Source organism: Branchiostoma floridae, chromosome 16 (genome assembly GCF_000003815.2).
Source record: "Branchiostoma floridae strain S238N-H82 chromosome 16, Bfl_VNyyK, whole genome shotgun sequence".
NCBI lineage: Eukaryota > Metazoa > Chordata > Leptocardii > Amphioxiformes > Branchiostomatidae > Branchiostoma > Branchiostoma floridae.
In genome coordinates, this window is record NC_049994.1 from 11,162,037 (window position 1) to 11,189,520 (window position 27,484).

At 39.6% G+C, this 27,484-nt stretch overlaps 1 protein-coding gene across 34 annotated transcripts in view; it reads right to left on the bottom strand.

The window, feature by feature from the left end:
• Nucleotides 1-27,484, bottom strand: part of LOC118403268 (microtubule-associated protein 2-like) — a 93,619-nt gene that overhangs the window by 16,816 nt on the left and 49,319 nt on the right. For 20 of the 34 annotated variants that reach the window (XM_035801910.1, XM_035801906.1, XM_035801899.1 and 17 more), the window contains exons 4-15: nt 21,583-27,234; nt 19,933-20,076; nt 17,950-18,888; nt 17,614-17,670; nt 16,018-16,992; nt 15,019-15,278; nt 13,979-14,017; nt 8,724-8,856; nt 6,882-6,971; nt 2,417-2,470; nt 1,571-1,699; nt 789-869 (exon numbers count right to left, since the gene is read on the bottom strand). In XM_035801910.1, coding sequence (XP_035657803.1) covers nt 789-869; nt 1,571-1,699; nt 2,417-2,470; nt 6,882-6,971; nt 8,724-8,856; nt 13,979-14,017; nt 15,019-15,278; nt 16,018-16,992; nt 17,614-17,670; nt 17,950-18,888; nt 19,933-20,076; nt 21,583-27,234 — 8,553 coding nt within the window. Of the gene's footprint in view, nt 1-788; nt 870-1,447; nt 1,700-2,416; nt 2,471-6,881; nt 6,972-8,723; nt 8,857-13,978; nt 14,018-15,018; nt 15,279-16,017; nt 16,993-17,613; nt 17,671-17,949; nt 18,889-19,932; nt 20,077-21,582; nt 27,235-27,484 lie in introns of those variants that run through there. The other 14 variants (XM_035801911.1, XM_035801909.1, XM_035801905.1 and 11 more) reach the window with 12 other exon arrangements.

Here is a 27,484-nt window from a genome sequence, read left to right on the forward strand (position 1 = left end):
CCTGTATTGTAATTTTGTCTGTCTAACACTTCTAAAATGGTGCATGTGATCAAGGAGCCTTGATGTGATTTGACATCTTTTTGAAGAAATGATTGTCTTTTTTGTGCAGTCTACATCTCACAGGTACCATTGAGGATACGATTATGAATTTGTGCAAGTTACATATACTCGACACTGTATATTGTATCCATCATAATTAGTGGTATCAAAGAGCTAGATGCCTAGCACACTATTCTACATGTAACAGATGTTTATATATGCAATATTCTACTTGGCACAATACGACTTACAACGTTAGAGTTACTGTATTACATGTACATGTATAAGACATGACAGAAGTGTTATATCATGGTCTTGATAATAGTAGCAATACAGTGCTCAAATCCTCAAAGCAAGCAAAAGATGAACTGGATAATATGCGCAGAATGCCATTTCCTACATTTCTAAATAAAAGCATAAGAAATCCAACCATCTAATATGGATCACTGCAATAAACAGATTTCTATATTCTACATTGTACCATCATTTCTATTTTGTCAATTATACACAATGTATATTATAAAATACTGTTGCATCAGTTAATACCAAGAGAACTATAACAAGAAAAAATGAAGGGTGAAGACTTTGCATTCACTATGAGATGCAATGTCAATGCTGTAAAGTGCAATAGTTTTTTCTATGTATCAGAACCAAAGAACAATGCTACACAAAGTCCATTGTTACATTGCAAAATGATACATCTCGCAGCCATTGACATAACAGGTAAGTATCATCTTCCAAAAACCTACTTTTATTCTCCTTGGGTTCCACCTTGTCGTTTTGAGGAGGCTCAGGCTTCTTGGGCTTTTGTTTGGGTGCCCTTTTCTCAGCTTTAAAATCGTCAAAAGAACCAAACCAGAATCACCAGGATTTCACAAAGGAAAAAGTTGACAACGAAGGAAACAAAGAGTTGTACAGAAGGGGGAAAAGAAAGTAGAAAGAATAAGGGGAAAAGAGAAAAAGATTAGAGTTAGTATGAGTACAGATCATGTTAGTAAGTGACATGGTTTGTCCTTATTTTGCCTCCCATTTTGATTTTAATTGTTAAACTGATAACTGATTCAATGAATGACCCAAGAGTGATTATAAGCTCAGATGATAATAAGATCAGAAAAGATGCCTTACCTGCATATTTTGCTATTTGCATTGATTCAGGAAACAAAAATTGCAACATTCAACCTGACACAGTTGCCATAGTGCACTTTCAACCCCCCCATCATTGATTTTTATGAAGTCCTGCATACAAATGTCCCCCCAGCAAACAGTATAACATACAAACACACCATTTTGTCAGGACAGGACTGCAGAAGCAGAAGACATCACATCTAACAATGAGTCTAAAAAAGCCATGGGCATGCACTCTCTTAATCTATGCAAGACACAAAGAAGAAAGGGAAGATGACCCTACGTGTTCTTGGTGGAGTTGACGAAGATCCCCTTAAACCAAACTCCCAACTCATGTTGGACCTCAAGTTTAACCGCTTTTACCCAAAATGGAAAATCCAGATAATCACACTGCACAATTCCTTACTAGCAGGTTTAGCAGCCCTTGTGGCTGTGGGAGGTTTCTTTTCTGCGACTTTCTTCTGAACTTTTTCCTTTACGTCCTTTGGCTTCCTTGGCGCTGGCGGCTTTGCAGTCTTGTCATCAGTCTTTGGAGCTTTGAAATTCCCCAAATCATGAAATAATGGGGCATAACCAAACAATGGAGAATACAAAGTAGGGGGGAATGGAAGAACAGAAAGCCAACAGTTAGCATCTAATGGTATAATGTCGTCTGCAAGCACACATGTGGAAAATTGGACACGCTCACTAAAGCATTGCAGCACAGTGATCAACGTTTGGGATTCCGAGCAACTGCTAATTAGGTTAGGTTGTCATGGCAACCAAAACGAGCTCCGCCTCATCCACGGCAGCAAATATGCGGGTAAGAAAAATGGCTATACAATATAGTCCATGAAAATAGGGCAAAAATGACTCTAATTATGGATGGAAACCTTTGACATGCAACTTGACAAAAGTAGGGCACATTAAGGCCAGAAGTGTCAGAAAACTGTCATAAAAGATAAAGCAAACAGCTCAAATGAGAGTGATCACATTATAGCGGTCATGCCTTGGCTGATTTTTTGGCTTAGTGTGGTCTACATGACATGATTGTCTTCTTTCCAAAATGCCACCAGTAAATTAAAGCCTTTTGATTGAAAAGCAAGTGCACTAAAGCCTCAAACAAGATATGCAGAAAACGAAACACACAGCGCACCAAATGTGGAAGTCATGGACATACAACTGGCACACACAACTGCACAGCCACGACACTTAACAACAACACCGACACACATAAAGCGTACGACCATATATGTACACGACAACAACGTACTTCGTGGCGATGCCGGTTTGGACTTAGGCTTCTCGGGCGGCTTCTTCTTGTCGGCTAGGAAAGGCCAAGTAGACGGGTTATAAAGATCATTCATCGGTCCCGTAACGGAAAAAAGTGCAGAGGGATTGTTCTCTGGATCCATTGTGCTCACAAGACAAAGATATCCAAGACAGCCTCCTATTAGAAATCAGTATGTATAATGCGAGGTGTCTTTCTGCTCTGTCAATGTTGTACTAAGAGAAGTTCAGGACGTGTTTGGTGAAGTGTTTTCATGCCAAGACTAGTTATAGCGTAGCAATGTCATGCTACGACAGATGACAGAAGGTACAAAATGTAGCATCGCACAAATTGGATGGCCTTCTGGGGCCATGTCATCATCACTAACATCTGCCCATAGTGCACTTAAACTTAGAGGTCAAAGGTCAATGACATAACTTAGCAGATGCTAAAGTTTGTCGTATTTCTCGTGGGAATCGTGCCAACTGAGCAGAGCTATCTAATTTGAATAACAGTCTAGGCCAAGTGACTGAAGGTACATGTACTATAGGACAATTACGCACAATCTTATACATTTTCTTTGTACATCTTATAATCGTACAATATTATACATTTTGTTACTTCTTTTAACCTAATATGTATGTAGAAAATTAGTAGGAAGAGCAAAAAATAATGCAAATTCTGGTCATGTCTGAAAATATAGTACATTTACATATAATAGCTTAAAATTACTTATGAAATAATTACATTTTACATGAAGGCATATATTTTGAGTATTGGGGAAAAGGTTACAACTCCCTTCTTAGGGCTGATCACAAAAGTCACCCGATGTAAAAAGAAATGATTTCAAAGAGTTGGAAATATAAAATCACTTCATCATGAGATTGTTGCTATACCGTATATTCTCGATTAAAGTACGCACTTTTTAAACTTTTCAAAATTCAAAAAGTGTCCCAAGTCATTGCCAAAGTCGGGGTGCGTACTTTATTTGAGGTTGGCTTCCGGACAAAATGGAAAAAGGAGCTGAAATTCGCGTAACACACAGCACACATGGCCCGTAAAGGCACCATTCTTGCCTGAAAACAACAACTGAAAACAACAGGAACAACTGCAGGAACCAGCTCGATTTACAATGCCACATGGCACTGGATCCCTGCCGAAAATGACCATGTCATTTTTAAGCCATGGAGACATCGATTTTGGATGATAATAGGCGTATAAAATGGATTGTTTACGTGCGCGCGTGACGGTGGATCTATTCCAAGATGGCGCTGGGGTTATTGGGGTCATTGGGACAGACTACTATTGTATGGGTAGAACTTTTCTGAGGGGTGATTATTTCTTCCTTAAACTGTCGATTTTTTTTTGTTATATTTGTCATTTGAATAAAGGTGATAAACGTTGACAATCAGTTGATTGTACGTTTATCAATTTGAAAACTATAAGGCATTTGTGTTTTTTGTCAACAAACAGCATGGTTACCCATGCTAAGAATGGAACATCACATGCAGCAGTCGACGTCTCCAGAAGCATTTCGGCGGCAATTTCTTCACAAAAGACGGTCGGAAAGCACAAAACATCGTTTTCTTTGAAGTGGATCAAGATCAAGACCAGTTTTGGGAAAGATGGAAAACTATTCAGGATGTTTTCATGTTCAAATGATCTGTAAATCAGGTGTTGCAGTGCCAAATTTGAGAACTTTGTTTGACATGCCATAGCCGATTTACAAGTTTGCAGAGACGGATTTGCCGGCGGAGAAAACATAGCGTTTTCATAAATTCAGAAGTCCTTGATTTAGGCAAAATTACCATCAGAAAAGAGATTAAACACTATTAATTTAGAATTTGTCTGGTGAAAAAGGTGTTCAAGATCGCAGGAAATGGGGTGCGTACTTTATTCAGGTTTTTCCATTTTACGTTTCAGTGAGGCAAATTTGTCTGAGACTTGCCCTAAATCGGGGGTGCGTACTTTAATTGGGGTGCGTACTTAAATCGAGAATATACGGTAGATCTTCTTTTGATTCGTTCTTCGGGTACAACAAGAAAAATTAGGCCAGAAATGACAAACCACTCCTTTTTGTCTCCCTCTCATTTGCATGACAGATTGTACCCACATCCAAGACCGGCCGAGCAGCAACCATTTTGCTGGGTCACTTGTAAGGTTAATAACTACTAGGATGTTCATTAACACTTCCTGGGAAATCAACTGGCCCAGTGCCAGGATTAGCTATGCACATTTTCCATATGTTACGAATACTGATGAAATTCTAGAAGGTTCTCCTTCACCTTTGCATAGATTGGGTAGGACTTATTCATTATGATACCATTTCCTCAAAACTGTTTGAAAAATTCTAAAGAATCTGTAAGATATCTTTAAAGTCATTATACTAGGAGGAAGGGTAGACCGTGAGATTTGTATTACAAACACTCACAGTATAAGTTAAACCTCCCTTAATGATAATTATACTAGATACAATTTATAGTTGTGAGTTCTTGAACTATTACTTGGATTTCTGGGTTAGTTCATGCGGACAGAAACATTGAAACAAACAAAAAGGGTTGGCTTTCTCCTTAGTGCTGAACTGCCATCCACAGGTAACACTAGTTCACCTTTATCCGCAGGGTAACCTACATCCATCGTTTCAAAAAGAGGGTATTTAGTCGACGTCAGTGGTTTCAAATTGCAAGATCTTCTATATATTTTTCAAATATTGCAACTTTAAACCATTGTTGGTCAACTTGGCATTCCTAAATACTCAGTTTTTAAAAACAATGGAAACCCTGTGGATAAAGGCAAAATAGTACAGTTAAGCACATACATGTGTCATGAATATGTAGTGACATAAATCTTATACCTTAACAACCTGACTGCTGAGGTTACCCTTCAACCTTCTTATGATCAAAATGATTGATAATTATATTTTTAGATATATTGTGCAACATACTACTTGTCAACACATTCACTGCAAAGTTACATCCTAATATGATAATATTTGAGACTAAAACTTTAAATGAGTTTCAAATTAGAGAACATTTCTGACAAAAAAGTGGGCGTCTCTCTCTCTAATATATATATAACGCTAGTTCACCTTTAGTCGTCGGGTAACCTATAACCTTTTTAAAAACAGGGTATTTAGGCACATCAAGTCACGACGTCAAAGGGTGGAAGTTTTAAACTGCAATATCCTGAAAATATTGCAATTTGAAACGAACGTCTGTCAACGTGATATCTAGAAATACCCTGTTTTTAAAAGCAACGGATATAGGTTACCCAACGGATAAAGGTGAGCTAGCATTATATATATGAGTACATTTTGGGTGGTCATGGAGAAATTTCTAATAGTGTCATCAGAAAGACATGAAATCCTGCTCAAACCTGTTTGGACCAGTCCAGCTTGGCTTTAACTTAATTAGTTTTCTCCCTCATGAGCACCAAATAAGGGAGACAGCTTTGGTAATTTGATACTGTGACTGGATCCCTGTCTAGCTTTGCCTTGTGATGGAGGGACACTGTCTGATTGGGTCTCATACGGATGTGGCCTGCATACAGAAAAGGGGGATAGGCCCGACCTCAATTTCAATTTTATATATAACAGAGAAATTATGTAGTATCTCATCCTTTTAGACCCCTTAATCTTGACAAATTTTTTAATTTTGTCACTATTCAGCACAAGAATTGTGCATATTGATGGGTGCTCTCTGCTTCAAATGCAAACAGAGTAGCAGACAGCTGTAAAATTTCAGGCTAATTCTGTCTAGACGACTTAAGCCTGCTCGGAATTTGCTTGATGTTTATGGCAAGTTTTAGCACAATACATACATAAAGAGGTGATTTTAAATGAGAGGCCCTAGCCTACAAGTGTACGGTGAAAGGTAATTTCAAACATTACCTTTCCACAAATTAGCACAGGAAAAATGCAAGGCACACTGCTATCTCACAAAGGCTCTTTTAAGAGCTGGGGGAAGCAATTTTGTCACTACTTAGAGCACTGTTCTGGGACTATACAGCAAACACTCTATCTTTGCCAATGTTTGCCAATTCCTAAAGTTGTACGTTAAAAGTCTTTGTGGTGAAGGTGCTCTGTACAGGTTTCTTATCTGTTTGAATAGGCTGTGTTCACAAATGTCTGATACATGTGATTACAGCTGAGAGTTACTTAAACTCCAGGTCAATTAAGCATCTGTTTTTATATCAACATGATCAGCAGGTACAATAAAGGTCATGTTTTTTTCTCGCAACAACACTTAAAGAAAGAATGCAATATTTTTCTTTCACGGTGCAACAAAAACTTTCTTGTCCGCACCTGTGTTCAAACCAGTTTATATTGAGTGCATTCTAAGACAATTAATCTAAGCCTTATGTATTGTGCATTTGTAAAGCTAGGTGGAAGGGGTCATTGACTTTTATAAAAAGTACTTCGGAAAAAAAGAGAACTGAGTTTCTTCTAACACCACAGACTGAAATATACCTCTAGGTCTGTTGAGCTGTTTTGGCCTGGTAGCCCTCTCTGCGTTGTTTGTTCCGGGCCTTGTTCTATCACGAGTCTTAGCTACACCGGCTACAAAAACCACAGATAAAGAAGAAAAGGAGTGGACAGCACAAAGTGAGAGAATCCTTCGTCTAGGGTTTGCTTGGAAAAGACAATACATTAGGAGGTATGAACAAGGGATGAAGAGGGTAGGTAAATATTGACGGTGCTTTAGGGTAGCTTGATGTGATTTGGTACGTATTGGGGGAAGGGCTTTTGACATGTATGGACATGGTTAATGATACAGAGGTGGATGTTATTGGGCTACACAATGGGTAGTATCTTTTGAAGGATCTAGAAAAATAAATTTTGGGATGTGCCACTATTATAGTAACAGGAGACAAGAAGTCTTAAAATATAGCAGCAGCAGCTGACTTTTAAAAACAGCATTGGCTGGAATAGGCAACTTGCTTTTTTCAGGCCAAGGTATTAGAAAAAAAAATGTACATGATTGTGCAGTGCTTGCTGCAAAAACAATATTCATCTAGAGATTCTAGACTGAGTTGAACAGAAAAGTGCTCACGAACCTCTCATTATTTATAATGTGAACTTATCATAATTGATACATGTATAATAAGCTTAAGAATAATAAAAGAAAAAACAAAATCTGATTTGGTAAAACCCTGACAGAACATAAGTCACTAAACCCAGCATGTGACGGTGGTATAACAGATGCACAACAGATGCTTTTATGCATCACAAAAGGGCCTGCATGCATTAAGATTTATGTTCACCATTCTTGCAAAGAAATCGGCACTGACAACTAGTATTTCCTGAGAAGGATTTTGTACCACAGCTATGAACTTATCGTTAAAAGAGATGTTTTATACAGAGCCTTGTGTAAAAGAGAATACCCCAGCAGGTTGCCTCTTCTGACAGAAATTAGCATAAAGCTCAAAACATCACCGTGGCAGTGGGGAGCTGACATGTGCGGAAAATATATTTGCTTTACATAAGAAAAGCAAAGGCTGATAAAATATCAGAAGAATTGAAGAATATAGACAGCTGTCATATGTGCTGTTGGGTGAATACATTGATATCTTTCTTTGGCATGTAAACATTGAGAGTGACATTTGATTTGGGTCGTATTAAAAGCTTTTATGCTATGAATAAGGGTGTTACTGAGGTAATATGTATGAAGGGCATTTGGTACAGTGCAACAGAATTCCAACATTATTCATGATTTATTCTTAGAGGCTGCACATGTTGGAAAATTCATGTAAGATGGCTTAAGTATGGGATAGGAGTGACTGTTGCATGAATGGAATTGTGTTTATGATTATGAGAGGCACATTTTACAACAATGTTAAACATACAAAACCGAATTGTGTTATTGCTAATATTAGATACAAAATGTAGTTACTAAAATCTTGAAATAAATCCACTTTTGCCCTTACAAATTCAGCAAAACAATTCCAAATGTAAGTCTCTGTCCAAGGGTTCTGATTAATTTGATTACACAGGAGAAAAGGAGGACATCATTTCTGCTCCAAATTACACGTTTCAGGCGTCATTTCACTCCCATCTGACAGGAACAAGATACTATTTTCCACTCCACTGGCTGATGCATGACAAATTCACATCCAGCTTCCACATGACAAGCTTCTCATAGCTACATCCATTATCCATACACATAACCCTTTCTGAAAATCAATGAAAAATTCTGAAACCATTTGCTCTTCATAAAATTTATACCATCTAACAGCCTAGGATGAGAGATGAATCTGCAACATTTTTTATTGATTTATTAGTGAGGGAGATGCAAACACTTGAATCCCTTACCTGGTCTCTTAGCGCCCGTTGGCGTAGCGGAAGATGGTCGGGGTCTCGGAGGGGCTGCTCTCGTTGGTGGGGCTGACTTAGGTGTTTTCTTCTCAGGCTTCTGTTTGCCGGGCGTAGGGGTAGCTGCTTTAACCTGATTGAGAGGGACACAACAATACCTCTTTTTACAAAAACAGCTTCCTACACAAACAAACGGGGTTTACTCAGAATGCTCAATAGAGGGGTGAGGATGTGAAATGCTTGATCAAACTTGTATACACATAGGCAGCTGTGCGATAGAGAGGGAGAGAGAGCTTGGAAGATGGCCACCGCTGGATTGTTAATAATTCATGGGGCTCACAACACTGGGTGATGTCTTGTCTAAAAACGGATGTATCTTGGAAGAAATGAGATAATAGCATGAGAAAGGTCTTCAGATGTCCCTACGGAGGGCAGGAGGTTGCTGTAGATGATGTAGACCGGTAATAGATGATTTTCAAGGCTAATTTGAAAAGGAGAAGGAAATTGAACCCCAGGGAGTTTTGGCGGGTGGGACAATGGATTGCCTACAACTGGCGACAACTGGTTACAAACAGGATCACTAACACTATTAAGAAGAATTTCATTATCAAATCATTCTAATCTACTATTTTTCAGTAACTTTTTCCTAAACTGACACTAATTTATAAAATGCGTACTTTACCTTTGAAAACGAACCTCTAATCTAAAACTATGTTCTCAGGAAATGAATTAGAAATTGCAACAGTTTTCTTCCCTTTTGTCTTTCAATGCTGATAATTGATTCAATAGTAAATCTTACATTACATCCATATATATTCTGCACAACTATTAGAACAAACGAAATCTTTAACTTTCACCAACACTATAAGCAAGAATTTCATTACCAAATCATTCTAATCTATCTTTCAGTAAATCTATTCCTAAATTCCCACTGTACTGATATAAAAAAAACAACATGTACTTTACCTTTGGAAGCAAAATTCCAATCTTAAAGAATTTTCTCAAGAAATGAAATTGTGACAGTTTTCTTCCGTCTTTTATTTCAATGCTGATTATTGATTTGATAGTAAACATTACATACATTAAAATAAATTATGTTCAACTTCTACTAGAGCGAGCGAAACTTAATCTAGCTAACAGCATTGGACGAGTCCCTAACTCCATCTGTACCATCCATTAGGCAAAGTCGTCGCCTTGTCTGTGATGTAGATCAACTTCTAACTGTATAGGGCATGCAATCAGGAGTGGGCTGGCTCACTTGGATGGAAAGGGGGGTATAGTTACATTCTTGTACAATGGTGATGTGACTCATCAGTAATAGAAATGGCAAGATTATCAGAATGCAGTTTGTCATAGATTACAAAACTCAGAGTATAGCATGTAGATAGGTACTGGTATTGTACAGGAATTGTGGAAGGATGCCTACATGAAACAGGAATTGTAGTTGAACCCAGTACCTGCCAAGTTACTAACAGTTGTACTCAATACAATTGTGGTTTATGAATAAGCTAAAAGGGAATACTTAAAACTTAAAATTTTTTCAAGACTTTGGTTTGTCAGATACAAAATGATAATTTTTGCCCATTCTGCTACATTGTACATACTCGATGCTACCATAGTCTCTGACTCTCAGGCATGAGGATGGGACTAGGTAAGGTAAGGTAAGGTACATTAGGACTGTAGAGAATGAATAAGTGCAAATAGAAGCAGTTCCTTTCAAGTGATATCATATACCGATATTTTGTGATACAGGTAATACACCAAGTCTTTTGAAAAAAATCAATTGTATTCTTGTGCTAGTCACAGGAAACAGAGCAATAAAACTACATTCTGACATATTTCAGATATCCTATTTGTAAAAGCATAAAGCTCAAAGCCACTCAGCTAATCAGACATGGCAATCTTATATGACATGTATGGATTTTTTGGCGATATTTCCCAGTGACCTCTATTAATGGATGTCACCTTTCAAACTGATATTGAACTGTTATGACAATGTCAGTTACCTTTAATGCAATTGGTTTTGTTTTCAAATGAAATGAATTTATCTTTGACATTTAGAATCTTATAATCCACAAATCGTCCTAGCCTGGAGTCCAGCCTTGTTCACTTTGTTCCACTTTGTTCAACTACTCGTGTGTTGGCGAGTAGCGACCTTCAGGAGCGGAACAAAGCAAGTAAGGTTGGACTCCAGGCTTAAATCTTCCAACGTGTTATCATTTTGATGGCTGAAGAGATGTGTTACATGTTGTGACACCAAGAATAATATCAATCTAGAATTACTTAAACCAAGATATACAAAGTTAAGGTAACCACTGAGAACTTATATTTAATATAAACTTCTTGAAATTGTACATCACTGATATTCCAAATTTTACATTTTACTATGTGACAAATAGTTGATTTGAACTAAGAACATAATGCTTAGTATGAATTTCTTGAATTTGTATATTACTGTTCTTCCAAATGTTACATTTTACTATGTATACAGCCTTATTAAAATTTAGTATTCTTAAAACTTGTTTTTCCTCAGACTCCCTTATATATCACTGTCCCCTTAAGATGCTCCAAGCCTTCTTAAGGATGTAAGACAGCCATTTATCTGGTGTTTTTAAGACTGGAGAGCCTTTCAGAAAGCTTCTTGACTCAAGTGCTTCTGTAGTGAGATCGTCTACGAGTGTACACAGGTGTAAGCTGGCCCCTTAATGGGCACAGGTTTGCACTGGGATTCATTAAGGTGGGCTCACCGGAACAGCGTATGACTGACTGTATTCTTCTACATAGTTCTCGGGCTCAGCTGTGACAGCAACTTGTTATTCAAATGTTTCTCATTGTAGAACATGCTGAACTAGAATTGTACATGTAGGAAAATATATTGTTGTATAGGCATCTTTAATTTTAAGCTTTTTAGCGGTCAATGCATTTTTCCTTTCACCGGAACACTGTATGACTGACTTTATTCTTCTACATAGTTCTCAAGCTCAGCTGCTACAGCAACTTGTTATTCAAACGGTTCTCATTGTAGAAAATGTAGCACTCAAATTGTACATGTGGGAAAATATAGGCATCTTTGATTTCAAGATTTTGTAGATTTCTCCTTTCACCGGAACACTGTATAACTGACTTTTAAATTATCATGCTATGCACATGTAGTTCTCAGGCTTAGCTGTTACAGCAACTTGTTATTCAAACCTGTTCTCAGTGTAGAAAATTCTGCATTCAAGTTACTTGTTCATGTTTAAAGTAAACTGTATACTTCAATCATTTCTGAATTAACAATTTACAATGAAAACTCTTGGATCCAAATTACATAGAATCTTAATAATAGAAAAAAATTGGAATTTTCAAAAAGCATTACCTGGAAGCCCAAGATAGAACGAATTAAAGGATATGCAAATATACATTATTTGGGAAAATATCAATCTCTACATTGCACCTATACACAGGGGATTCAAAATACAATGTCTTTCATATTGCAAGAATCGTTATGCATCATTACCTTCTAATTATTGGGTTGCAATGTTTCTCCTACTAAGTGAAGATTAAGTGAATCTTTGTCACAGATGAACATTCAACTATGTCAAACATACAAAATATATGTGTAAAACAAAAGATCAATATTACAGCAAAAAAAATTGAGTTTACCTTTCAAATGCACCAACATCTACGGCAGGCTACAAACCAAGCTCCTTAATGGCCTTCAGTGTGGATTACTGGTAACAATGATCAGTGAACAGATCCGATAGAATATGCAAGGACAATGTACTTATGGTCACAGACTACTACTTTCAATAGAGCTGACCAAACAAACAAGCTAAATCCTTTCCAACCACACCTAAAATGGACGGGAACCACTTAAAAGGGAGAGGGACGCTATCTGGCACAAAAGGCGATGTAGTAAACAACTCTTCAGGCCTGGAAATGTGGACAAGTCATTTACTATAGGGGCCAAGTTTCAGATATCAGAATTCTTCCCATGTGTTTCTTTTGCTTCCGACTGCGGGTTTACTTTGAAAGTTTGCCAAGTGATTCTGTATGCAGGGCTTGGTTAAGGTCAGTATATTTAGCTGCCATGGCTGTAACTAGTGTAAGGGCAACCCTCATGGTGAAAGCAAATATCAACTACTGAATGGGGATGGGGCAACCCACTGTGTTCTGTTACCACTTTGTGGGATATGGTTGTGTCCCGGAATGTCGTTGACAAGACAACTATTTGGGATCAATCTGGATCTATCTTCAAGGTCAAATTTGTTACCATTTTTAGATGAAGGTCATGGGAATTTTTCTGACATCACTTCATCATGATGAATATTTCAACACATGGTGGAGTAAACATTATCATACTTGATGAGAAAATAGAAAAAAGAGCATCCAGAGGATGCATCATACTGTAAATATAGAAATTTTAGCAGTAGTTTAATGTTGCAGTTTTTGTGGTAACCTTTTTCTTGCAAACTTAAAACCTCTGCAAAAATGGTTGATTCTCTGTCTTCAGCCCATCTCCCCTACTGTTTTAATCACCATCTTAAAAACACCGTGAACACTCCGTTTCCTCTCTACCGCGAAATTGAATCCCTGTCAACATAAAGGCTTAAAAACTTCATTTGTACTTGTAGGAAAATGTAGACATCTTTGATTTCAAGATAGTTTAGCTGTCAATGCATTTTCCTATCCTTTACTTTAAATAAGTAGATTTACCTGACTTGCCCAATTCTGCTAAATATGATTCTTAAAGGCTTAATTAGTATCTTGTCATAATAGTCATAATAGTTTTTTTCTGACCAAAGGAAAGAATCCCTACAACCAATATGAAATGCCAAGCCATGAAATGAAAATTTTACTTCAGAGGTTAGTGGTTGAATTGCTCTAGAGAATCAAAGATTGGTCAGATTAATGATGGAAATTAATAATGAAAAGATTAGAGATACAATGTAAAAGAAGATGAAGATTTTTTTTTAAGTATCAACAAATTATAGAATGAATAGTAACATTTAGTAAATATATCAGAAAATGAGACAAAATGTAGCAAGAAATCTATTGTTACAGGTATCAAGTACCATAAATTAGAAAAGACAAATTTCTAATTAATACATCTGAATTATTCTCTGAACATCAGTGTGTAAAAAAAAAACCTTATCCCCAAAACCCCACAGTTAATATTATCACTTGTAGCAGATTTGTAGCATATTTTTTCTTTCTTTGACATTTCAACTTTTGTGGCAAGTTGGCAAAACAAAACTTGTTAATTCACTCACCGGTATCTTACTCGCAGAAAGAGCAAATCTCTTAATATCCTAGTGGAACAAAAAGGTTGTATAAAATGGTTATATGAAGTTACATGTAACTCTCAAACTGTATGTATACCACAGGTAGTGTTCGACACTACGTATTATGCAATGCTTGCTTTGAAATACTAGGATTTGCAACATCCGTGTCAATAGAGGAGGTTTATAAAGTGCAGTCACTATGATGTTTGTTTTGGTTTGGCTAGAAGGATACAAGGTAGATAAAAGTAGAATAATAGAGGATATTCTAAAGCATGCCCTTCACAAGTGATGTGACTGAGATTGTGAGAATATCCTTCTGCTGAGAAAAAACACCTGCACACTCTAATCATCATCATCTGTCGTCCCTGGTGGGACATGTACGTCAAGGAACATGGAAAGGACATGACTCACAAGTGGTTGTGAGCATGCTACTAGTAGCTATAGGCTCCCTGCTATACATGTTCATCTATGATCTGTTGATTCATCTTTGTTCCAAACAAAGTTGCTATAATTTACTTTTTTTCTGAATGAATGTCCAGGAAATTCTTTTTAAGGTCACCATTATCATATACAAATGTAGCTACATGTATATGACCCACAACCTGGTGTGGCCTCATGAATGTAACTAGAACACAATGTATTCCATGTGAAGTGTGCCCCATATCAGACCAGACAAATGACAGTCTAGACTTTTACTCTGGAGGCCCAGCTCTGAAAATGGGTTAGAGAACCAGCATGGCTTCCAGACTGGTACATATGGTTCTTACAAGGGCCTAGCTTTTTCAAGAAACCACTGGAGCACTGGACAGTCTAGAAATGCACCTCTCTCAGTCAGCAGTTCAGACTAGTGACAACATCATGTTTGCCTGCGATAGAAGCTTCAAAAACTACGAATGTATGTATTACGAAAATTATAAAATGGAGGAGAAAACATGGTGAGTGATTTGATGTACATTTTGTATATATAAAGCAGTGTCAACCAAGAAAACTTGAAGACAAGAAATCGAAGAGTACACAAAATGACAAACCTTGCCCTCCTTCTTCTTAGCTTCATCCTTCTTCTTTGGCTCAGGTGTAGGTTTCGCTGCTGCAACAGGTGTCTTCTCAGGTGTCTCCTCAGGTGTCTCTTCAAGTATTTCTTCCGGTAATTTCTCAGGTGTCTCGGCAGGTAACTTTTCTGGTGTCTCTGCCAATGGTAGGGTTTCTGGAGTCTCTGCCGGTAACGTTTCCGCCTCAGAAAATGTCGGCGTGGTCTTTTCCACTGGTAGGTCATCAGGAGCAACTTCTCCTGTAAAATATTTTCAAAGCAACTGTTATCAAACTTTGAATATTACAAGAATGCAAGCTCAACAGTTTTCCTGGTGAAACAAAATAATTAATGAGTAGCAGATATGTAAAACTTAGCATTGTGAGAAGTGTTAATCATATATTGACTATCAGAAATAAGTAACACATCAAAAGATGTACGTGCAAAATTATGACACAGATGTGCATAGTGTTGTGATAATTTCCTGTTAACAACATCATGCTAGAACTGAAACTGTGTAGAGAAAGGTGATTTATGTACAACGTATTTATCATTTACATTATTCATGTGTGTAGTGGCATTGTAGAGAACTGAAATAGCAAACATATTATCTGAAGGACGAAACAAAATGTAAAGAAAAAACGTAACTGCTCTTGGACATTCAGTGCTGCTTGTTCTTCATGCCATGCTGTAAATAAAGTTGACACAAAATAAGGAATATAAAACTTAAAGTTGAACATAGTTCATTGTTAACTGAAAACGATACACCAGAAGGAACACCAAATACAAATAATAAGAGTCTGAAATGAACAAGAAATCGGTAACAAAAAGCAGGTAGCCTGTTTGAAAGTGGTGTAACGCAAAATCTAAAGCAAAACAGAATCTGCATAGTGGCTATGTCGTGGTAGCAGCAGTGATTTTTCTTCTACGTTGCCAGTGTGGCGGTGCAGTGTGAACGAGATTCAGAAGGTGGCGCCATTGATGTCAGGCCATCCCAAACCTTTTGCTTCACCGAAGCTTCCAAAGATGGCTCCGGCTCCCAGGGCTGCTGCAAATTCTGGCACTTCCTTGGTGAGAGCGACGTCCTCGGCTCGGTCTGCCTCCTCCATGACCCCCCTCTGCATGGCGAGCTCGTCTGGAGTAGGCATGGCTTCCTCGGTGGAGGGGGTGACAGGTTTTTCTGCCATGGCGGCAGCCAGCTCTGGTGAGGCTACCTCCTCCTCACTGGGGCCATCAGGTGAAAGCACATGGGCCTCTCCAGCTTCTGGTGAAATCAGACGGGGCTCGTCAGCCTCTGGTGACAGCACATGGGCCTCCTCAGCCTCTGGTGACAACACATGGGCCTCCCCAGCCTCCTGTGAAAGCACTTCATCAGGCTCTGGTGAAAGCACTTCTTCAGGCTCTGGTGAAAGAATGCGAGCCTCTCCAGGCTCCTCAGTAGTGAAAGCAGCAACCTCTGGCTTATCTTCAGTAGTGTCCATCTCGGTCTCTACTTCCTCTGAGACAAGTTTGGCCTCTTCCTCTTCTTCTCTGGCTAGCTCAGCCTCCTCCCTTGCAAGCTCCCTGGCAAGCTCCTCTTCCTCCAGAGCTAATGCTTCTTCATCCTCTGGGGACATGGTCTCTTGGGGGGCTGGTTCTGGTGGCATAGAGACAGGCTCAGCTGGCACATCTACAGGCTCAGTTGGCATGGCAACAGACTCGGTTGGCATGGCAACAGGCTCAGTCGGCATGGCAACAGGCTCGGTTGGCATGGCAACCTCCTCAGCAGGCACACTGACTTCTAACTCTCTCTCAAAGTCCTCGTGTGGAATTGCACTTTCTTTGGGAACTTCGGCGGGCATCTCGACTTTCTCCGTAGGCACGGATACCGGTGCCTCAAGTATCTCCTCTTCTTTCTCTTCTCTGGAAAGTTCTGGAACAATGTCCGGCTGTGGTACCACCTGGTCCGAGGACTGGTCAGGAAACTGGTCTTCTGCTGCAGCAAGAAGAACAAGTATTGCATTCTACTAACTCTGCCACTAGAACAGTTAGGCAAGTGGGTTTTGAAAAAAAATCTGCCTAACTGACAACAATAGTCTTCATAGCATAGCAGCAGTGCCACACAGTGACACAAAGTAAAACTGCAGTGTGTCATCCTTCTTACCTGATTGGTTTGCTTTGTTGAAGGGGAATGTCATAAGTATCATCATCAATGTACATTACATGGACAAAGACATCTTAAAAGTGTTGAGATAAACAGATAGCGACATACCTCACAACTACGAATAATCATTGGTAAATGACAACAAGTTCTATTCTTGGCTTACTGTAAGAAGTATCATTCACGCAGTCTAAAAAAATGTCTGCAGTGCTTATATACTATGCTAGGGGGAGTATTCCAACAACCAACTTATATGGGTAAAAATAATAGAGATGTTTCACTTGACACAGCTTTACAGTTTTCTAAAGTGCATTCTTAGAGACAACGTGAAGCAAGGATGGCAACAGTTATCAAACATAAAGAGGACGAAAAAATTAAACATTATGACATACATGAACAATTTGCATAAAACATAACAGAAAACAAAAACATGTAGCTAGTATTTTTGATTTGTACCATGTTGGACTGGTTTTTCCTCTCCAGGCTGTGACACAGGTACATCCACATGTATGGCTGCATGTTGGGAAAGGAACAGTCATATATCAGAAAACTACATTCCATTCTATACCTGAATTATCTTAGATACTAAATTGTTCTCATTTTCATCTTAACAACTCTCACAACTTATTTTGTCAGAAATAGCCTTGCTTCAATAATTATACCTCTTGAATTTCTATATTAAGAGACATGATGAATTATATAGAATACCTTCTGACAACTTCTAACCCATGAAATAAAATAGCTCGAAGTGAAAATGAGTTGGGAGAATTATCATTGACAAAAATAAAATACCATCTTCCTCCTCTTCTGACTCCTCTTCTGATTCCTCTTCCTGCTCTTCCAGTCCTTGTTCATCCTCCTGCACTTCAGTTTTCCTCGGCTGTTCCGGGAACTGTGCTTCCTCCCTTTCTTCTTCTTCTTCTTCCTCATCATCAAAGGCAGCATTGACCAGCCCACCAACCATCATTGGTGGCTCCTCTTTGTCAGGGAAGGCATCCCTTGCCTCCTCATCCAGTTCCTCTACATCCATTGGTTCCTGTGGAAAAGCTTGTTCCACTTTGTCATTCACAGAGAAGGGTTCATTAGCCATTTCTGGCTGCCTATTATCAGATTCAAATGGATTTAAGGAGGCCGCAAACGGATTTGTGGACGGTTGGGCCCACTGAGCAGGTTGGGCTTCTTCTTTTGCCTCCCAGGGAGAAATTCCAGGCTCCACATTCCCATTGTCGGGTTCGACATTAGCATTGGCAGCAGCAGCAGGTTCCACGTTCTCGTCCTCAGATTCAGGTTCTGAATCCTTATTTGCAGGCACTGATTCAGACCACGCTGGCGCTCCCCCAGCCCAGGCGGGCGGCTCCCTCTGCGCGGGTTCTGCCATCTCCACCATTGACGAGAACCCCACCTCCTCTGGCTCATAGTCATCGTCTACCTTGTTACCCTCGTTATCCAACTGCACATCTCCCTCGTTAGCATACACAGGCCGATATCCGCCTAATGACTTTAACCCCTCCTCTTCCTTGGGCCTCTGGAAACTGTACATGTCGTCATGCTGTCCTGGCGAGGAGGGAGGAAGGACGTCAGGGGGTACTTTGTCCTCTTTCGGAGGACCCATGTCGTCCAAATACTGCGCGGCGTGAGCGTGGGACGTATCCATGAGGGTCACAGCCTCCTGGTTTAGGGCTACAAAGTCGTCCACGGCAGATTCCGTTATTTCATCCTCATTCCTAGGAGCTGCATGCGTGGAATGTCAGATAATGTGTTAGTAACGGTTACCATGCTTACATGTGCTTAAATACGTCATGTACAATGCATATGTATCTAGCAAGCAGATGATATGGGAAAAATCTGCTGGTAATCTAGTGTATTATGAGAACAAGCTATCACTCATGTTACTTATTGTCATTATTCTTTGTAAGTACAAAATAGGAATTACTTCATGGAATATGTGATAAAACTTATGAAACTGAATGATACTCATGAATGTTTACATTTAAACTGTTATATTCAACACTATTTGTCTATTCTGTGAGACCCAGGTGTACTAATTAATTGGCATCACAGTTGTACTATACTAATTTGTACAAATCAACAAGGAAAGACACAAGATGATTAGAAGCAATGCCAAAGGAAAAGCAACTCTGACAAGCCCAAAGCAAGGCTGGCAAATCAAACGTAAATGTGCCACAAAAATATCACAAATCAACTAAGTGTGACAAGCATAAACAATACGTGCCAAAAAGAAATGAAGAACAAAAAAACTATTGCCAAGCACGAAGCTTCTCAACAGCTTCTTGAGCCATAACAACACAAAAACTACATGTACGACAAACAGAAGTTGGAACAAGACAGCCACAAATACTAAAAATCAGCAACAGTGACATATGCCACTTTTAAAGCAGGTAACACATTGACAAACAAAACTTGAAAACCCACAACAACACTAATCAAACAGGCAAACGATGTAGATAAAAATGAAAATGAAAAGCCTTGTACAATTTGCCAAAATTAGGTTTGAAATCATACCTGGTAATTAAAAAGCTATGATGCATGAGCTTGAAAAACTTGCTAATTACATATAAAATTTTGCAATGTGAGGACTTTTAGGATTCACTGTTATACAGAAAGTAGTGGTAAGAACCTATTTTCTCATGTTTATGAGCCAATCAGATTATTTGATACAAGTCAGGAATCCACAAGCCAACAGTAATCAGATTGCTTGTAACAAGCCACGCTGTGAACAGCCAATTAAAGACATGTAGAGATTCACACACACACCCTGATGGTCAGTATGTCCCATAAAGTCATCCATGTCCGCGGTTTCCGGAGGGGGAGTGACATCTTCTGGACTGCGGTCGAAATTGATCAAGCTTGCCTCGAGCGGGGCCGGGTGGTCATCGAAAAGTTGGGGCTTCTGTGACACTGAAGGTTGGGATAGTAAGATTGATACTATGTTGTCATTATGCTAACGTCGGTAGCATTTCTGAATGTCAACGCTTCATGGATGATCTATTTGTTGACACTGAGCTAATAATTAAAGGTAAAAGTACATAATCTGCTTCTTGAAATTTGCTGAAGGAGTCAATGCAGGCATTTAAAGTTATTTTAGCAAAACTGAAGAACAGACACCAAAACTGAGAACTCAAAACACATTGATTAAAAGTACCAAAGCTAAAACATGCTGATCATTAAAGCTGTGAAATAAATGGCTGAAAGACAAGACCAAAGTACCTAAAACATCAAGATATGAAATAATGAATAAAATCCAGTATTAAAAAGTCTTGCATAAGACAAATTCTATGACTTTCAGCAACAATAACAGCAACCACAACAGCGAAACATTCGAGCATATTTCATCACAAAAACATTTGAGGTTGGCTAATATCATAAATTCCTAAAAGTCGCCATGTGACATGTTTTTGTGTATGATAATGTTGCCCAAATAAAGTCAACCCTTCGGAGGCCCCAACGCATTTATGATCTCTGAAAATTTCATATACATAACGTATAACGTTTCATAATAAATTATTGTGCATTTTTCATACACAACTTCATGTCAATCTGGACTTATCAAAGGCAATGGAATTTATCAAGGATTAGCAAAACTGATGACTTTTCTGTATAAATAAGACAGGTGCATTGGTTATGTCTGAAAAATACAACTAGTAACACTTACAGTATGTTTAATGTACAACTATCATGAGTGGGGAACAAACATTGAAGCACAGTACTGGTTCACAAAAGCAACAACTAACAAAAGCAGGGTTGAGAAAAGTGGATATCATATAGCTGCAGGTCTGGGACAGGGGATACTACTAATGACATTCAACAACAGGCAGGCCATCTGAAATAAAACTGTGGCGTAAGAAATATTTTTGCACAAGTATTTTGGTACAAAGAGAAGCCCTCAGAGCCCTGTAGTCCTTCTCTCTGTTATCTATACACATAAAGAATCTGTAAATCTTCAAAATGGTCATTAAAGAAAGTAAATACAACAAGTATGGAGGAAAGAGTTGCAGTGAGCTGGAAAGCACATGATCATGAGCTATGTACATATACAAGAGCACACACATACACCAACTAATAAGGCAGTAACTAGTGGAGCTGCTTGCAAGAAGCTACAAAAGGCAAATAATGTCTTCCTAAATATTGGTCAGTACAATGGTTCTGTATTTGACCAGTTATGGAGTTTGGTATTGGTGTTTGATGCAACTATCAGACACAGTTAAATGACAGCCTTTGTGCAAAATGGCTATGTTTTGTTTTGACATAGAAGCAGTACAAACGTATGTTGGGACTTAGCTAAGCTTGCTCACTTGGGTAGTACATTGACGCATGTCAAGCAGGGGCCAGCGGTGGTGGATGGCACTAATAATATGGCACAGTAAATGTACTTTGGCACAAGAATGGGATGAAAGGTGTGGTAACCTGTTTCATCATCTGCTGTATGGCACTCCACTGGCCCATTAGACAGCTTTCTTGCATCAGGAAGGTCTTCCTTTTCTGGTTTGGCTGCCTTCACAACTTCTTCCATTACCACCTCTTCCACCTTTTTACTCGGGGCTGGATGCGCCACCTCTCCATTAACCACCTGTGCTGCTGCTCCAGCATTGTCCACGTCAGATACAGATGGCTTTGTCACTTCCTCTTGTTTCTTATCTACCTCCACAGCCTTTTCTTTACGTTCTTCTTCCTCGGTAAGTGTCTCTGATGTTGGCATGCCCGTTCTCACTTCCAGAGATGGAGGTTCTTCAGGAGTTTTATGGCTTATCCCTGTAATGGCCTCTGCGGATTTTGATGCATCTGGAGTGATTTTATCTTTGTCAGATGTGCCTTTGATGTCCGTCTCTTCCTTCTTGCCAGTTTCCTTGATGTCTGTTTCCTTCTCTTCTTTGGCCCTTTGTTGCTCATCGGGGATTACTTTCTCATTGCTGCCATCCTTCTTCGGCTCAGCTTTTGTTGCGTCTGGCTCATCATCCTTCTTCATACTTTTCTCGTGAGATTCTGTAGCACTTGTCTCATCTTTCTGCACCTCCTCTTTCTTTCCAGTGGTATCTGTTTCTTTTGCAGGCTTTGATGTCTCCTTAGCCTTGCCAACATCTGAGACAGCATCTTCAGCCTTCTTAGGCAAATCTTCTTTCTCCATCTTTGGGTCAGGGTGGTCCTTCTTGTATTCAGTTGCAGCCAGTTCTTTCAGCATCTCAGGCTCAGACAAGTTTTCTGACTCTTTCTGATCTTTTGCAGACTCTTGTGGTACAGTTTCTTTATCAGCAACCTCTGAAGTTAGGTCCTTATCTTTGTCCTTGCTCTGGTCTGCCTCATCTACACTTTCAGCTAGTTCCTTCTTATTGCCTTCACCTGACTTAACATCATCAGTTTTCTCTATCTTTGGTTCACCCACCTCTTTCTTGTTTGATGTTTCTGACACTGCATTGTCTTTTGCTTCTTTCTTATCCTGGATTTGTTTTTCATCTGAGTCACCCTTGTCATCAGCAGTCTTCTTTTCTTCTACTTTATCCTTTTGTACAGGTTCCAGATCCTCTTTAATGGGATCACCAGGTGGCTTAGATAATCCCTTATCTACCTCAGGACCTGCCTGGTCTTTGGATCTGGTATCCTTTGATTCTGTCACAGGATTAGGCTCGTCCTTTGATTGTGCAGGCTGCTTAGCATCACCTGGTAGATTACTGACCCCCTGGGACGGATCTGCTTTTTCTTGTGCAGCTGAATCTGTAACACGCTTTGCAACCTCAACATCATCTGATGCTTTCTGAGGTAGCTCTTCCATAGTGGGTACAGGTGGCTGTTTAGCTTCATCTTTAACTTTTGGGTTCTCTGGTTTATGTGGTAGCTGAGCTTCAACTTTTACATCTGGCTCTGATGGGACTTTAGGTTCAACTTTGGCAACTGTTTCTGGTGGTGCTTTAGCTTCGTCTTTAACGACTGTATCTAGTGGTGCTTTAGATCCATCTTTAACAACAGGTTCAGGTGGCAATTGAGTCTCATCTTTACCAGCTTGCTGTACTTTTGGTTTAGTCTCATCTTTAGCAACTACTTCTGGTGACACTTTAGCTTCATCTTTAGCAACTGTTTCAGGTGGTTCTTTAGCTTCACCTTTAGCAACTGTTTCAGGTGGTGCTTTAGCCTCATCTTTAGCAACTGTTTCAGGTGTTTCTTTAGCTTCCTCTTTAGCAACTGTTTCTGGTGGTGCTTTATCTTTATCTTTATCGACTGTTTCTGCTGCTGTGGCTGCATCTTTAGCAACTGTTTCATGTGTTACTTTAGGCTGATCTTTAGCAACTGCTTCAGGTGGTGCTTTAGCCTCATCTTTAGCAATGGTTTCAGGTGTTACTTTAGTCTGATCTTTAGCAACTGTTTCTGGTGGTACTTTAGCTGCATCTTTAGCAACTGTTTCTAGTGGCACTTTAGCTGCATCTTTGACAACTTCTTGTGAAGGCTCTTTATCTTTAGCATCGGGAGCTGAAGATTTTTCTGTTTTATCTGGATGAGACAGTTCTTTAGCTGGCTCGGATGTTACTGCAGCCTCAATCTTAACCACTGATTCTGATGATTCTTTTGTTCCCTCTTTAGCTACTACTGCTGGTGCTTTAGTTTCACCTGAAATAGCTGGTTCTTTACTTTCCTCTTTGGTAGCTGCTTCTGACAGATGTTTACTTTCATCTTTACTAGCTGGTTCTGATGTTACCTTTGCATCAGTTGGTTCTGTCTTAGCTTCATCTTTTACAGCTGCTTCTACAGGTTCCTTAGCCTCATCCTTAGCAGATGGTTCTTTTGAAACTGCAGCTGTCTTGGATGCTTCATCTCTACCAGCTGGCTCTGATGGCACCTTATCTACATCTTTACCAGCTGGTTCTGATGGTGTCTTATCTACACCCTTAGTTCCTGGTTCTGATGGTGTCTTATCTACATCTTTAGCCACTGGTTCTGGTGTCTTATCTACATCTTTAGCCACTGGTTCTGGTGTCTTATCTACATCTTTACCAGCTGGTTCTGATGGTGTCTTTTCCACACCTTTAGCAGTTGGTTCTGATGGTGTCTTATCCACATCTTTAGCAGCTGATTCTGATGATGTCTTGTCTACATCTTTAGCCACTGGTTCTGTTGTCTTATCTACATCTTTACCAGCTGGTTCTGATGGTGTCTTATCTTCACCTTTAGCAGCTGACTCTGATGGTGTCTTATCCTCACCTTTAGCCGCTGGTTCTGATGGTGTCTTATCTACAACTTTACCAGCTGGTTCCGATAGTGTCATATCTACACCTTTAGCAGATGGTTCTGATGGTGTCTTACCTTCACCTTTAGCCACTGGTTTTGGTGTCTTATCTGCTTCTTTAGCCTCTGGTTCTGATGGTGCCTTATCTACACCTTTAGCCGCTGGTTCTGAAATCTTATCTACAACTTTAGCCACTGGTTCTGGTGTCTTATCTACATATTTACCAGCTGGTTCTGATGGTGTCTTATCTACATCTTTACCAGCTGCCTCTGATGGTGTCTTATCTTCACATTTAGCAGCTGACTCTGATGGTGCCTTATCTACACCCTTAGCAGATGGTTCTGATGGTGTCTTATTCTCTCCTTTAGCAGCTGACTCTGATGGTATCTTATCTACATCCTTAGCAGATGGTTCTGATGGTGTCTTATTCTCTCCTTTAGCAGCTGGTTCTGATAGTGCCGTATTTTCTCCTTTAGCAGCTGGTTCTGACGGTGCCTTGTCTTCACCTTTAGCAGCTGCCTCTGATGGTGTTGTATCTACATCTTTACCAGCTGCCTCTGATGGTGTCTTATCTACATCTTTACCAGCTGGTTCTGATGGTGTCTTATCTTGACCTTTAGCAGCTGACACTGATGGTGCCTTATCTACACCTTTAGCAGGTGGTTCTGATGTTTCCTTATCTTCAGGTGGCACTTTAGACTCACACTTAACAGCTGCTTCTAAAGGTTTATGTTTGGCAGCTTCACCTTCAACAGTTGCTTTCAAAGGTTCTTTCACTTCATCATTTTTAGCTGGTTCTGATGGCACTTTTCCTACATCGTTATTACCCTTTTCTGAGGGTTGTTTTCCTTCATCAGTTGGTTCTGGGGGTGCTACATTACCTTTGTCTTTGCCAACTGTTGCTAATGATTCTTTCATTTCATCTCTACCAGCTTGTTCTGATGGTTCCTTTGGGTCATGTTGACAAGTTGTTTCTGTTGGCATGTTAGGCTCATTTTTGATAGCTGGTTTTTCAGCTTCATCTTTGTTGACTGCTTTTGTTGATTGTTCAGCTATCTTTTTATCATCTGGTCCTGAAGGGTCCTTAAAATCATCTTTGACAGCTACTTCTGATTGTGCTCTAGGCTCATCGTTGATAGAGGGTACTAGAGGTTCTTTAGCTTCATCTTTAACAGCTGCTTCTGACAATTGTTTAGCTTCATCTTTAACAGTTGGTTCTGGACTTTCCGTACCTTTATCCTTACCAGTTAGTTCTGATAATACTTGTGCTCTATCTTTTACAGCAACTTCTGTAAATTGTTTAGCTTCATCTTTAAGAGTCAGTTCTGGTGATTGGTTAGGTCCTTCTGATGATTTCTTAGATTCATCTTTAGCGATTGGTTCTTTTATAGAAATGTCTGGTAATTGTTTAGCTTCATCTTTAACAGCCAGCTCTGGTGCCTGTTTTGTTTCATCTCTGATAGCCTGCTCTGGTGATTGGTTAGCTCCATTCTTGACAGCAGGTTCTGGTGATTGTTTAGCTTCATCCTTTATAGCTGGTTCTAATGGTACTTCAGGCCTATCTGAAACAGCAGGCTTTGACTCTACATTCATTTCAACAATTGCTCCTGCTGCTACTTTGACTGTTTCTGTCGGCGCCACCTTTCCTGACACTGGCTGTGTTCCAGACAGCTGTTCAATCACTCCCTCCCCTTTCTCTTCAGCTTTGGGCTTTGTTTCTTTGCCTTGTTCAGCTTCAAGAACTGCATAATGAACTTCTCGTCTGCAAGTTGGCAACTGCACCTGGCTTTCCTTGCCTGGTGTTGGTTCATGGCTCTTACATGTAGCCTCAGTCTTGGTAGCTGAGACTATTTCTGTTTTTTCTTCGGAAATTTCTTGCTTTCCCTTGTGTGGGTTGTCTTCCAGTCCAGCTGGTAATGATTCTTTTACTGAAACATCTTTTGTTTTCACTTCTTGTGATTTCCCAAGATCAGATTTGTCATTGTCTACTGATGATTTATTACTTCCATCAACCTTTGATTCACCTGCTGCTATTTTAGGCTGATCGGGACTGACCTTTGTCTCTCCACAGGGAATCTCACTAGCTTTTGACCCTTCCTGTTTCCCATGTGTTTCTTCAGATTTATTAAGGCTCTGACTTTCTGAGCTTGGCACTGCCTTGTCATCTGTTTCAAGTGATTTGTCTTTGCTGCTTTCCATTTTCTCCAATGGTGCAGTTTCCTTGTCTCCCTTCTCCCCGTGCTCTTCCTTGCTCCCTGGCTGAGTAGGATTATCAGCATCCTTGCTGTCTTGCGTAGGCACTTTCTCTGGTTCAATTTTGTCGGAGTCAGCAACATTTGTAACGACCGTCTTGGGTGCAGACAAGCTGACTTTTTCATCATCGGTGATATTGGCAACACTGGTTGTAACGCTAGGCTTCAAATCTTTTGCATTATCTACATGGCTTTGACCTTCACCTGAAAAACGGTTTGAAGGGGAAACTTTTTGTTCATCAGGTACATCTGTACTTTTTTGAGTAGCAACAATCACGCTTTCAGAAATAGGATCTTTAAAAGTGGAAACAGCTGTATCGTCATTTTCATTCATATCCTTTGCATCACTGGCTTGAACCTCGGTGTGGGTATCACCTTGGTGAACACGTTTGGCATTCGGTGTCGATGGATGCGATTCTTCCTGCCCCTGCAAAGCTGACTTAGATGAACACAGACCAACGTTGTCCACTGTAGCAGCAGATTTGACACAGACATTGTCCGTTTTCTCCTCCCCTTTCTGATTCCCCTGTCCGTCTGTCTCACTCTTCATGGCACCAATGTTTGCATTCACCTCTTTTTCACTGACACTACCTGCTAACAGTAATAGACAGATTTCCAATGTTGTATACCCTCAATCAGAAACCATCTCAGTAGTTACTCTAAGAAAATTCACCTATGAAAAACGAATATCTTCAATAGATAGAGGTACTAAAATGCAATATTTCAGAGGAATCTACATAAGACAGCCACGCTTATCCTAAAAATAGTGCCACTAGTAGTATATAGTAATGCATAATTGCAGTAATTAGCAGCAAAGCAGTGGTGAAGTATGTATTCTAAGTAT